The following is a 14,458-nucleotide window of genomic DNA, read 5'->3' on the forward strand; positions in this document are numbered from 1 at the left end:
TTTTTCCTTTTAAAAGTTTTGAACTGTAGCTTACATCATTTACATCAACCACTTGAAGGAGTATGACCTTCAAAAGTTGCTAAGGTTCTTATATGGTGAAGCTTTAGCACTGCATGGTTATGGCATGATTCTCAGAATTATAGAATTTCTGGCAACTTAGGAGACCCAGGTTCAGCTTTTTCTGAATTAAAACCAAGTTGCTCTTTCCTAGAAACATGACAGTCATTTGTACTTTCTGCTAAGGAAGGTGGGAATTCCTGTGAGACTTTTTAATTGAACTTGAAATAAAGTATCCTCTATATTTCTGAGAGGGAGATGTTGAAAGGAAAAATAAATAAATTCATGTTTGGTAGTAACATATGGACAAACATTTTCTGATAGGATTCAAAACATGAAGGCATATATTACAGGCTAGAAAGGGTTCTCTTGTTTTGGCAATTAGAAATAGATCACAAACATATTTAAAACAGTTACGTGATGGGTTGACCAGCATTGGGGAAATCCCATGTGCCATTGCACCCAGTAGACGTAGGACAGCTTTCCCCAGCCCTGCTAACCATGAGAATTATGGGAGTAGCAGTCAAACACACCTGGAGGTACCAAATTGGGGAAGGTCAATTTAGGAAATAGGTGCCATGGATAGGATTGTCCAACACATTTAGCTACCTAAGCCAAAGGACAAGAGGGTGCTCCTTCTGCCCCATCGATTCTACAGGCAGGAACTCACTGGACTGGTACCTGATTTTCTTTTCCATGCTGGATCTCCTGCATACTTCAGGAGTGCTTAACTTTCAGCTTAAGTGGTGCAGGGCAGGCTGTGTGGTTTGCACAACTCTATCTTCCAGCATCTCACCATTACGCCCTGTCCCCCAGCACCTGCCAATGGAGTCAGCCTCTTCCTTCAGCTTAACAGTAGGATTGGCACTGGTGCGGAAAAAATTAGCCATGCCTTTCCAAAATGGTAGAATGCTTCCAAACTTTTTCATAATGTGAGTCTTCTTTAGATTGGCTCTTGATGTATACTTCAAAACTATATATAGAAAGAAGTATAAAGCCCTGAAGATTATAACCAATGACCCTGTAACCCAAGAAGAATTAATGTATGATCACTGTTACTGTGGACATGGCAGGTGGGAACAAAGGGTTTGGCTTAAGGAGTTCCATGTATTTGTCAATCAGAAACTAGAGCCTTGTCTGAAATGTTCAAATTAAAAATGTGTATATATATCTGTCAATATATTTAAAATGTTAATGGATGGAACTGACATAAGTATTTTATTTTTGCTGCTTCCCACAGGAAGTTACAAAATCTGTGCAGCCCCTTTTACTTGGGAGAATAATTGCTTCCTATGATCCTTCCAATGAACTGGAACGATCAATTGCTTACTATCTAGCCATTGGACTCTGCCTTCTCTTCATTGTACGGATGTTGCTTCTCCACCCAGCTATATTTGGCCTCCATCATATTGGAATGCAAATAAGGATAGCCATGTTTAGCTTAATTTATAAAAAGGTAAGATCTTTAATTTTGTTTCAATGTAGTTCAAGTGCAATTAAAGCTATAGGGGACTTTTTATCATAAAAGCGCCTCCATAAAATAGTGAAGTTCTTGTAAAGGTGCATAATTTGGTCTTAAACATGTGGCTGTATGGCTTCTTTTTAAGATTTAGTTTGTGCTTTTAATACGCTGCTTTATTGTTTGTTTTTTAGATATTGTTCTTTTTATTATTTATTGTACAGTGGTTTGTGGACCCTGAGTGTAAAAGAAGTACAGAGATAGATAATGGGGCATTGAGCTCAAACTAGATGTGAATTTGGCCTGCAAATCATCCTTTGCTGGTGGAACATACATTTGAGATTCTGTTACTATGTTTTTTTCCCCCAAAGGATTTTTACATTTTGTTTCACATCTGAGATTTTTGTTTTGTATACTAATGTTACTATTAAAACCAGAAACATAGACTATTTTAATTACATGAAATTAATATTAACAATAATTTGGCTATCCTTGGATCCGTCTTTTCTTGCATGCTCTGATTCCCTCCTCCCACCTTCACACACCCTCTGTTCATGTTTGGAAAAGTTTGGTCTCAACCAGGAATCTTGTGGCGCCTCCAGCACCAGGTTAGGGTTTACCTGAAAATGAAAATATGGAGGAAATTGAATGAGGCAAGGATAGTAAGAAGATGTTTGTGAGGTTGACATTCAGACTTTACAAGCCAAATAACTGAGCTGTTACACCTAAATCAGCACCAGTTTTCATATATGGTGCAGCACCTATGGGTGTAACTGGAAATAGATGCACTGAAATTGTCATTCTTTTTAAAGCAATGTAATGTTCATAGAAAAGCTGAGAGTAATAGTTTAGACTGAAATCTTATAACATATATGAGAGACTTATGAAAGAACAAGCACGCACACAATTACTCAATTAACGAATATTTTTCTAAATTCAAAAATAATGGGTACAATTTCACTGTCTTTACTCACCTCTACCTGATAATAACTATTGAACATTTTAATTTCTGTTTGCAGTATTTAATCTGATTGGTTGATGAAGGTTTTTGTTTTTGTTTTTTGGTTTTGTTTTACAGACCTTAAAATTGTCGAGCAGAGTTCTAGATAAAATAAGTACTGGACAACTCGTTAGCCTCCTTTCAAACAATCTGAACAAATTTGATGAAGTATGTTGGTGCTAATATAATTTCTTTTAAAGAGAGTGGGTATTTACAGATTCCAAACCAATTCAAAATGCTTAGCATCACCAATGGCAAAGTTAACTAGCTGCAACTAATCATTATATGAAATGTTTGCCTTGAACTAATTGCAAATAGGAAAAGAAGTAACAGAGCATTAGGAATATTAACACAGAGGTATTAGTCACACATTGCTTGCTTTTTATCTCAGACACTGGCTCTAGGCTGTTTAAAACATTTCTGTTCTACCAGTCCCATTATTTAAGGCAACTTCTCAAACAATTAAGAAATTCTTAGAGTAGTGAAAAATAAGTAATAACTAGTTCTGCACATTTATCTCCTTGGGCATGCACCATTCTCAGCATAACATCAGTTCTAGCATGATAAAGGACTTATCTGGTGGTGTACTGCTAATTAACTGTTGGAATAACCACTATATGGACTCCTAGCTCTGCAAGTTTTGCACTTGATTTGCAGTTGTTAAATTATTGCTGAAAGTAAGGCATTGTCCTTGTGAGCCTGCTAAGGCTTCCAGGAGGAGAGGATCCTCTCAACCTGGTATGTTATATTTCTATCCAATTCCCATTTAAGCAGCATATTTTTTCCTGTATGACAGGGTTCCCTGCTGTCTGCTCCAGCCCAAGTCCAACATAATTTATCATACAATCAGTGTGCAGTTCTGAGAATGGGGTGGCAGTGGAAATAATACCTGCTCACCTTCCTGAGAATTCTGCTCAAAAAGGGTTAAGTGCTTGGATGCGAGGGGGTAGGTGGCCCTGGGAAGTTTTCGACGGCTTCCAACTGCTAACAGTGTCAATGCTCTCCCACTTCTGGGAGGAGCGGACAGAGATGTGTTCACTCTCTCTTCACTCCTCAGCAGCACAATGTGACTAAGGAGAGGAATCTAATCCCTGCAATGCCCTCCTGAAGGACTGTTTTCTGTTCAGCTTCCACTCCCCAGAAAGTGGTCATTCTGACACTGGGTGATTTGGGGCCATTCACTGTGTCTCAGCTTAGCTCAACTCAAGTGGACAATATGGATGTGGAGGCCATGTTTGCCATCTAGAGCTTCTTGGAAGAAAGCTAGAATAGAATGTTGAATTAATGGATTTGATGAGAGGAGGTGTTTTTAAAACTTCCAGCTCTGCTGAAAAATTATGGCTTCAGAAGTCTCCCTTCATCTTCCTAAAATCTGAGGACTTTGCTTAATTCAGATGAACGGAGAGTAGGATCAGATTCAGAAGAGTAAGTCTGGTCCAGCATCTGCTAGAAGCAGCTCTCTTGTTGATGGATAGGGTGATGGGAAATGGTGATAGGAATGTAGAGGAATGTGGGGAGTAAAAAGTTGGGAACTATCTGTGCCTCTTGCCTGCCTGATTTCATATTTCTTTTTAAACTTAGCTGACTGCATATTTGCGCTGATTTCCCCACACAGGGTCTAGCCTTGGCTCATTTTGTGTGGATTGCACCTTTGCAAGTAGTGCTGCTGATGGGGCTTCTCTGGGAGATGTTGCAGGCCTCAGCATTTTCCGGACTTGGTTTCCTAATTCTTGTTGCCCTTTTCCAGTCGTGGCTAGGACGCAGGATGATGAAATACAGGTGACAAAACAATTATGGAAATTTCTTTTAACAACTAAGATTGTGGAATTAAAAGTCAATTAAACTTGTTGATTAAAAGCTGTGAATAACTAGATGCTTGCAACAACTATTTACTAAAAGAATTGTCCTGTTGCTTGAAGTATTACACAATTTCCATACACCACCAATTATTGAATAGTGTAAGAATTTACTAGAGAGTTTTTGAAAATCAACACACACACACGTTATTATATCACATGCTATTCTTATAGCATATTATACAATTATATTCTGAATATAAACATATTTCCTAATTTTGGAGAGAACTAACAGTAATGCTAGGAATTTTGTAATTCTTGAAATTTTGAAAAATTGAAAATCTGAAAGATGTTGGTATTATTGATATGTTTCAAATGTAGTTTGGGAAATTTCCCCAAGTTTGGCATGATCATACTCTGAGTTTTTGTAAAATCACCCTTTTCTATTTACAGAAGTTTATTATTTATTTTTCTGTTGCCCATTTATACACTACTTTTTTATCAGTGCAATCCATTCAGCTCAGCTGCACTGAGGGGACAGTGCTGAATGTGAATCTACTTAAGCTTAAAAAAAAAAAAAAAAGCTTAAGTGGAAGGTTTGGAAGAGGAACTGAGCAAAAAAAGGGCGGGGGTGGATTTATCCTGTTTCTAGCGAAACTATAAATTCTAAGTTGGAGAGCTAGTGTGGTGTAGTGGTTAAGAGCATGGGACTGGGACTCAGGCGATCTGGGTTCTATTCCCCGCTCAGCCATGGAGCCAACTGGGTGACTTTGGGCCAGTCACAGACTCTCAGCCCAACCTACCTCACAGGGTTGTTGTTGTGGGGATAAGATGGAAGAGGACAATGATGTAAGCTGCCTTGAGCCCTTTGTAGGAAAAGGGCAGGATATAAATTGGAAAATAAATAAAATACATAAATAAAGTTCCTAGTTTATCTTAGAATGTTCTCTAGAATTTACATTTATCCTTTTATACATGACTACATTCCTATATCCAAGTCATTGTTTGGTTAATTCAAATCAGACCCCGTCTCTGGTTTGATTTGCCATTGTACTTTGCTAATTCATCCATTTTCCTAAAATGCGATAAAATTGTATGGTTATTCCCAAAGCAGATTAGACCAGTTATGTGTCCAATAATATCAAATATGTGAAAGGATCCAGTCCTTCTTCCAAATCCCCGTTAACTCAGCCAACTGCTTTGCTGCTGCTAAGGTATTGTTGCTTTTTGCCATAATCCTTGCATCAATTTTAAGGTGAGCATTACAGTCACCAAGTTAAAGAGTAATAACATTTGGTGACATGCTTCACTCATATTTAATTGTGTGAAATGCACTCCTTTGCTCCTCACTCCCCCTGGAGGTTTCTAAGTTACAATATTACGGTGGCAATAGAATTCGGGATTACACCGTGCTGCACTGTGGTATATTAACACTCCATTACATTACATTTCCATCCTACCCTTTTCTCCTCTTCCATGCAACCAAAGATAGCTTACAAGGCTCTTCCTACCATTTTATCCTCACAACATCCATATGAAGTAGGTAAAGATCTAGTCAGCATTGTGGCTAAGTGGGGAAAAGCACCCAGTTGTGGAAACAGGGCTTTCTTTTGCAATCAGAAAGAATACCCTGCTGATAAAAAAAAAAAACGGGAAAGATTCTCATTGAATGTGCTGTTCACAAACCAAAGTAAATCTGGAAAGTCATGGTATTGCCTAAAGAACCCATAAACCAGCATGAGTAAGGAACAATGAGCACACAATAAATGCCTCATATGGAAAAACCAAGTCATAAAAACCAGTAGATCCAGAATCCAAAACAGCAACTTCATGCCTTCTGGGCTTCTCAGCCAGTAATTGTCAGCACTCCAAACCTCAAAGTAACTGGAAAACTTTGCCATTCCTTAAAGAAATCTATGGACAATATTTTTTTTCCACAAGACACCATCATGCTAGTTCAATTGATCAGTGCCAGAGCATTCCCTGCCACAAGTGCTATTCCTTTATTGCAGTTAAGGGACACTGGGGCTGAGTGGGTGCTCCCACCTAGCAGCACACAATTTCTCCCACTCTGCCCCCAAAATCATGCAGAGATTGTGTAAGTCTGCAGTAGGGAAGCCCATGCATTTAGGCTTCCATTCAAGGCTGAACTACACAGGGTCGGGGGTTCCAGCTTGTGTGCACAATCTATGTACTTAGAGGCTGACATCCACAGACCTGCCCCTTGATGGTCAAGATATGGGCATCAAAATGCGACTGGGAAGCCACAAGATGTCAGGGGCAGGAGTCACAGCACTGTTCTTGGATTGGTGCTGCAGCATGATTAGGTCAGAACAGAACTTAAATCGATACTGTGCTGTACCAAAACTTATGTAATGTCACTGTGCCCTGTCTAACATAGAGCTGCCCAGTTGCATTTGGAGCTTTTGAACTGGAACGCATTCATTGAAAGCAACCTTAAGTATCCATGCAACTGCAGCAATACGTGAATAAGGCTGATCCTGAATATAAAACCCAACTAGGATTATTTGTCTTACAGAGATCAAAGAGCTGGAAAGATCAATGAGAGACTTGTGATCACCTCAGAAATGATTGAAAATATACAATCAGTCAAGGCTTATTGTTGGGAGAATGCAATGGAAAATATGATTGAAAGCCTGCGACAGTAAGTATATGTATTCACCATCCAAGATTTTTCACATAATCCTTATCTCCATGAATATATTTGGTACTGAAAAGTCTGATTTGGAATTTTTAAAAAAATAATTTAATAAAATAAACTAAATACATGATTGCAGCCCTATCTTTATATAATAAAAATACTGGGGCTTTTCTGGTTCTTGGCTACTCCATCCCCTTTCTTCTTATGTTTTAATACCAAATGAATAAAAAGATAGCTGAACCATTTTGGATCATACTTTTAAGTGCTAGTCTGGCCTATTATGTGTCCCTGGCCATGTATCCAAGAATGGCCCATCTGCATAGATATAACATCTTACAGGTTTCAGTTGCATGGTTGATTCCCACATTTGTATCCCGGGATCAGCCACTTCACTGTGACCTGCACATATGGGACATATTTAGACAGACCATTCACATGTCCATGAACTACACGTGCAGGCTACTCGTGATAAGTCAGATCTGCATTTAAAGTATTGTTGAAAGGTACATTTATAAACTTTAATAGGAGGAATATCATGTTTTTAAAATATGATGTTCAGATAGAGCAAACTAGTGAGATAAATGAGGCAACTGTGTATAACCCTGTTTCCAACCCCCATTTGCTGTGGTTGGCAGGATGTGTGGAAGATTTGGACACAGTATCTAGAAAGTATGTTTTGAATATTACTTCGTTCATTTTAAGTTCGAAGTTTGGTCATTACCATCTGGTAGGAGAGGAAAAATATTTCAAATTCCAAGATGCCAGTCTTACACAGAAATGAATAATCAGTCTTACACAGAAATGAATAATAACTATGCCACCAACATAGTTTTTCATTCCAGAATGTTTTGTTATTCACTTCCTTAAATATTCTATGGTTACGATATGATTTCCTGTATAAATATTTTTGTGTTTGGTAATACATCTGACTGTAGTGCAGGTGTGCCATTATATTTTGTTTTAGAGAAATATCTTATAGGCTACATACTTGGCCCACTGTGTACAAATAATAACAGGTGTATTTAATGTTGCAACATTTCAGTGAGGATTTAGATGGAAATCTTCATGTCTAGAAACTGGAAAAAGTTATACTGTATTAGAGTCAGGCTGCCCAAAACTGAAGGAACTGAAGGTTACTGTGTTCCTCAAAAGTATAAGCTGAGGTACAAAAGTCAAGAATATGGTAGGAAAGAAGAAATAATACATATTCAGCCCAAAACATTGTCAATCTTCAGGTGATATAATGAAGAAAAAGAGAACTGTGCAATTTTGAACAGGAATCTGTTAATTTGGAATCCTACCTTTTGCATATATATTCTGTAATTGACACAACATTTCCTCTTGTTACCATCCAATAAAACTTAGACTATCTGGAAAGTGTTGCGCATTATGTTCCAACTGTCAACACTGAGTTTGATTGGTGTGATCAAACACTTATTTCTGTAACTTTCTCATCCTATTGCATGTCAAAGCATTTGAATACCATAGAACTGTCAGGAAAAAAGAGCTCCTTTTCCCAGTACCACCTTGGTGATATATATTCACTGAATGATTAACCTATACTATAGTGTTCCACTAGGGTAAAGTGTGCTCCAAAGATCACCCCACTCCTATGACTTTATCACACTGCTGTATGGAGGCTTCTTTCAGTCTGGAGTAATGTTGATAAGGAACTTTATAATTTCCCAGTGTTGCAGATAACATCTGCATTTGGACGGAGCAGTTTCACAGACCTGGAGAGCTGTCCACAGGCACGGTGCCTCTGTGAGCCCTTTTCCCCTCAGCGTGTGCCTAAGGGCATTTTTGTTTGCTTTTGCTTTACACAACTTAGCTCTGAGTTTCTTTTTTTCATTCCTTTGTCCTTTGCTTATCCAGTTTGGTATGATTTCTGTATTTATGCACCTTGCTGACCTCTCTGTAGAAGCAATCTGAGGAGATAACTAATAAAAATTCCTAACTTGATTATTTGAACAGTAGTTAGTCTGACGTCTGGAAGTCTCAGCTCTTTTCAAAACCATATTAGAGAAAAAGTATAATCACTTGCAAGAAAAAGAAACAGAAGAACAGGGAACCTTCCCATCTTTCATCCTAGGCACTTTGTACAAAGTGTAAGGTTAGGCTTTCCTTAACCACAACCAGATCCATATTGCTTATGCGAATGGGGCGGCATATAAGATTCCCAAATAAATAAATAAATATTGGTGGAGAAAAGAATTGTATGGATTCTATCGAAAAACTCTCTGACCTATGGCATTTTCTTGTATTCCTAGCCTTTCTATTCAAAGCACATGCAATGACAAAGCTGTCATACTGATGTCACCCAGATGTAAACACAGTTGCTACAAGTCCTATAGTTTCAGGGCTCCTGCTTGATTAGCACCCAGCTAAGTCCCAGTGTAATGACATTTGTGTTTGCATCAGCTCCAGGAGGGGCAGGTGACTCATGTTGACTGCAATAGGCTCCTTACCTATTGCAGCCTTTATGCTAAGCTGCAGATGAGCTATCCATGGTGCTGAACACCACCCTCATATGGGCACAGCAGTGCAGAGCACTCTGGACAGCTCTTATGAAGCTCAAAAGGTGCAATGGATAAGGAGATCCATGGAGATAGGACTCATCAGCCTTTCCTGCATAAGCCAACCCCTTCTTCATGTAACAAATGCATGCTAGAATTTGTTTACTTTAGCACAACATAATCAGCACTCTGAGCCAGTGGGGTGTAGTGGTTAAGAGCGCAGGACTGGGATTCGGGTGAGCTGGGTTCTAGCCAATTGGTTGCCTTTGGGCCAGTCACAGACTCTTAGCCCAATCTACCTCACACAGTTGTTGTTGTGAGGATAATATTGAGAGCAGGAGGAGGAGAATGATGTAAGCCACTCTGAGTTCTTTGTAAAGAAAAAAAAAGGAATATCAATCTAATAGATAAATAAATAATGTTAGCCTCAGAGTACAGTTTGATACTATTCCTTGTCTCAAAATCTATATCATACTTTCAACAGAAAACATTTTAAACAATAATGTGGTTTTTATTGGAGTTTTGGACTTATATTTAAAATTATTAACTCTGAGCCCACTGGAATGATTTCTTAGTATAACCCACCAAACAAGGTTGTTGTGAGAACAAAATGGGAAGGGACACCATATAACTGCAGTTTTGTATGTGTGACCCACATTCTGAGCTATCTTTGTTTTCCAAGTATTTCCTTATAGCCCTCGTTATTTCCCAGTTCAGGATGACACCAGATATAACAACTTTTTGCTTTTCATTTTGACAGAACTGAACTGAAGCTGACCCAAAAAGCTGCTTATGTGAGATATTTCAATAGCTCAGCCTTCTTCTTCTCTGGATTTTTTGTGGTGTTTTTGGCTGTGCTTCCGTATGCCCTGATTCATGGGATTATTCTCAGAAAAATATTTACCACTATCTCATTCTGCATCGTTCTACGAATGACCGTCACTAGGCAGTTTCCCTGGGCTGTGCAGACGTGGTATGACTCTCTTGGAGCAATAAACAAAATACAGGTATAGTCCATGAATCCAGTTCTCCTCAGGAATATAAACTAATCCTTTGTAGTATATTATCTTGCCAGTTTATCACCGCAAATAGAGTATTTTATTGCACTTCATTAACTGCTATTTGTAGAACCAGTTTTAATGTTTTTCTTTACTGTTGCTCTGGAGAAAATGCAAGTTGTCTGAGGTCGTTGCTGTCACTTCAGCTGCAGTAACTCAACCATTTCTGAGGCAGCCTGTTGAGATTAAATGAGATTTACTTTTGGGAAAGGGGTTAGAGAATGGCATCCAAAATCCACATTGTTTGGTCAGGAAGCAGTCCTCAGTTAACACTGCTGACTTCTTGGATAAATTCCATGCAAAAAAGGAAAAAAGTGAACAGTGGAATCACAATGAGAGATCTCAGTGGGAAAGTGACCTATGCTGGTCCACTTAGGCTGGGTGTACCCATTGCCACTTTGCTTATCTTGTGACCCTTGGATGTGACCATTTTCTGTCTTTATAATGCAATATCACAATAAAGAGCCCGCACGTCTGTAGCAGTTAAGACAGACTGGAGCTAGTGCTCCATGGAGAAAGAGAAAGAAGACCATTCTTGGTTCTGAATGTCTCCTCAGGCCACACATAATCCAATCTTCAAACCATCAGAGCTTTGATGTTCACAGAGGCAAAAAAGGATGAATTGGGAAGCATGTCAGGAATGGATCAGGAGAAACTTTTTTTTTTGCAGGGGGGAAGGAAGGTAGGCCAGCCCTATAGAGAGTGTACAAAATTGCCCTTCCATAGATTCCAATTAAAATCCTTAATGTGCATGGGGTGGGGGAGAGGAAGAGGGAGAAATCGCTACTTCTACCTTCCTTCATTTGTTGCATGAGAAATATGCGTATCACAAAGACATTTCCTAGCCTAGCCACATTTCCCTATGTGTAAGCTTTAGACACAAGTGTGCTAATGAGGGAAGTTCCATGCAAACAACATGAATTCAATCACAGGAAAGGACTAGACAATGCTAACTGCACATTTGAATTGATTCTGAGCTAATGTGGTGACGTTCACATTCCAAAGACCAGATCTACATTGTTAGCTAGCATTATTTCTAGTTAGTAATCTTTTCAAATATAGGTAGAGATTTAGAATGGATAGTGTTAATCAGTCAAGAACAAAGAATGACTTCTGACTGATTCATATGTGCACTTTTGAGGTGGTTATTTTTTTATTCTGTTCTTACTCTTAGTTGTACTCTTTAATTCACTTCTATACCACCCAGTAATTGAAGATCTCTGAGTGGTTTACAGCAGTTCCTATCCGTAAGTACAAAAAGAAAAATGGGCCACAATACAAATACAAATACAGTAAAATGCAGCATACAATTCCAATATACAGAATTTAAAATGGTTTCAACAAATAAAATAATTTCCTTACAAACTAGCCCCCTTTAAACAGCTGGTGTGTGCCATCATGCCCCATCAAATGTTTGGGAGCAGAGGGAATGTCACAAAGGTGTCAGTATTGGTGCTAGGTGGGCCTCAGAGGGGAGAACATTCCCTAATTGGGGGCACGCCCCTGAGAAGTCCATCTTCCTTGTTGCTTCCCTCTGGCCTTCCCTTGGAGAGGAAGGCTCACATATAAAAGCACATGAGAGCCAGTGTGATGTAGTGGATAGAGTGTTTCACTAGGACTCAGGAGATCTGGGTTCTAGTTCCCATTTGGCTCCCTTGGTGTCTTTGGGCCAGTCATGATCACTCAGTCTAACATACCTTGCAGGGCTACTGTGAGGATAATATGAAGAGGGAGCATACTATAAGTTGCCTTGGGTTCCTTGCAGGAAAAAGGACAGGATATAAACAGGATAAACAAACAAAAAACTATTTTAGTACAATTTAAGTAAATTATTAAAGCTATTTCAGCTATATGAATACAAGCAATAGATAAGAAGTAGAAAATGAGGCAGCAGAATTAATTTATATTGCAAACTAGAAAAAGGCTAGGTGAACAAGTGTGTTTTCAGGAAGCATTCTGTGTCCTAAATGCAAAGGGGGAGGGTATTCCAAAGAGTGGGCAACACTACTAAGAATTCCTGCTGCTGAGGCATCACATGGTAGATTTTGTTAATATTAGAATGGCCAGCAAGGGGTACTCTGACAATCGTAAATATCAGCTGGGTATACATAAGGGAAGGAGGTCTGCTAGATATCCTGGACCCTTTGTATGGCAATACCATAACCTGGTGCATGGCTCAGTAGCTAATATGCAGCCAGCAGGTCTTAACAGGGATACTGTGTGAGCATTGCTGAGTGTCCCAGGGAGCATTCTGGCTGCTGCTTTATCCATTGGCTTGAGCTTTTGAAGGAAGGAGAGACACGGCCCTACTTAAGCACATTGCACTAGTTTTATCAGGAAGGTACCAGTACATGCATCACCATGGCTAGGTATTCCTATTGACATGGCAACTGAAGTGGATAATTGGGACTTGGGACCTTTGCGGCCACCTGGGCCTCCAGTGGTAGAGGTGGATCCAGGAGTGCCTCCAAACTATACATCTGCTGCTTCAGAGGGACTGCAACCCATCCAGATTGAGTAAACAGTCCCTGGACCTGGAAATGACCTTACTGGGGCTCAACTTTAGATTATTGGCCTCATCCGAGCCATGTCTGCTTCCAGCCACCAGTTTAGAAAGTGTGTTTGACCTCTCCTGATTCAGATGTCACAGAGAAACAGAGCTGGTGACATCTTGCCCCCAAGCCCCTGCTGGTCACTCCCAGTGGCATTCTCTGGATATTAAATAACACTGAGGACAAGATGGACCCCTGCAGTACCCACGTTCAGTGGCCATGGGGTCAAGGCACACTCACCCAGTGCTATTCTCTGCACTTGTTGACATTTCCACCTCACATTCAGGCTGGCATCTTTTGTTAGAAACTGCCTCCAGGGGAGGGAAATATTCAGTTGTGCTCCAGCTGGAGCACTAATGGCATTGTGCTGGCATAAACCATGGCAACAAAACACCCTTTACAAGGGCAATGAGAAAAAGCTACAGTTTGTTGCTAAAATTTAGTTTAAAAGCATAAATATGAAACATTTCATGGCCAGAATTTAGCACTCTATGTTGTATGCAGTGCTTTTTTTGTAAAAAAAAAAAGAGGTGCCGGAACTCACATAATGGTCGCTGCCGGCAATAAGCACTCGGCGCGCGACCACACATGCCAATCCCAAGCCGAGCAGTGTCCCAAGCCAAGCAGCGCCCTCACAATCAGCGCTGACACACAAGAAATCCGCAGGCGATTCAAAATCACTTCATTGGAAAAATCCGTCAAAAACCGGTGCCAGAATGCCGTTCTGGTGTGTTCTATGACAAAAAAAGCCCTGGTTGTATGTATTTTGTGCTTTTAAAAATGATCATGATTAAATTTACAGGATTTCTTGCAAAAAGAAGAATATAAAACACTGGAATATAACTTGACAACCACGGGGCTTGAACTGGATAAAGTAACAGCCTTCTGGGATGAGGTAATACTGTAATTTTGATTAATTTGGCTGAGTTCTTGACTTTTCCTTTCTTATGGACTATCCATTATTAAACCCTCAGCTTTTTTTTCCCTGTACCTTTATTTACTAGATACGAAATGATATTCAGCAAGTGAAGGTAGCCTTCCATTAATTTTAAAGCTTCACCCAACAAATTTCTTCATTTCACACATCTGTTTAAGGCATATACGTCTATACAGAAACAAGCTTGTTGACCTGGTTGTATAGAAAATATCAATGTATCAAAAGAACCAGTACAGTGGTACGTCAGCTCACAAACGCCTCAGGGGTCACGAATAGAAATTTCTGAAAAATTTTGCCCCAGGTCGCAAACTCCGTGTTGGGAGATGATTGCGATCATGCCCGCCTTCCCTCCAGCATGCCCGCTTCAAATTTTTGTGATTAAAAAAAAATAGTTACAGAACGGATTAACCTTATTTACATT

At 39.5% G+C, this 14,458-nt stretch overlaps 1 protein-coding gene across 1 annotated transcript in view; it reads left to right on the forward strand.

Moving 5' to 3' along the window:
• The window catches only part of CFTR (CF transmembrane conductance regulator), an 82,939-nt gene that overhangs the window by 20,402 nt on the left and 48,079 nt on the right, over positions 1-14,458 (forward strand). Inside the window, exons 4-9 of the mRNA XM_044422927.1 lie at positions 1,298-1,513; positions 2,595-2,684; positions 4,132-4,295; positions 6,852-6,977; positions 10,251-10,497; positions 13,903-13,995. Of these exons, the coding sequence (XP_044278862.1) occupies positions 1,298-1,513; positions 2,595-2,684; positions 4,132-4,295; positions 6,852-6,977; positions 10,251-10,497; positions 13,903-13,995 (936 nt within the window). The remainder of the gene's footprint in view (positions 1-1,297; positions 1,514-2,594; positions 2,685-4,131; positions 4,296-6,851; positions 6,978-10,250; positions 10,498-13,902; positions 13,996-14,458) is intronic.

Source organism: Varanus komodoensis, unplaced genomic scaffold, assembly GCF_004798865.1.
Source record: "Varanus komodoensis strain SLA01 unplaced genomic scaffold, ASM479886v1 scaffold13_1, whole genome shotgun sequence".
Taxonomy (NCBI): Eukaryota; Metazoa; Chordata; class Lepidosauria; order Squamata; family Varanidae; genus Varanus; species Varanus komodoensis.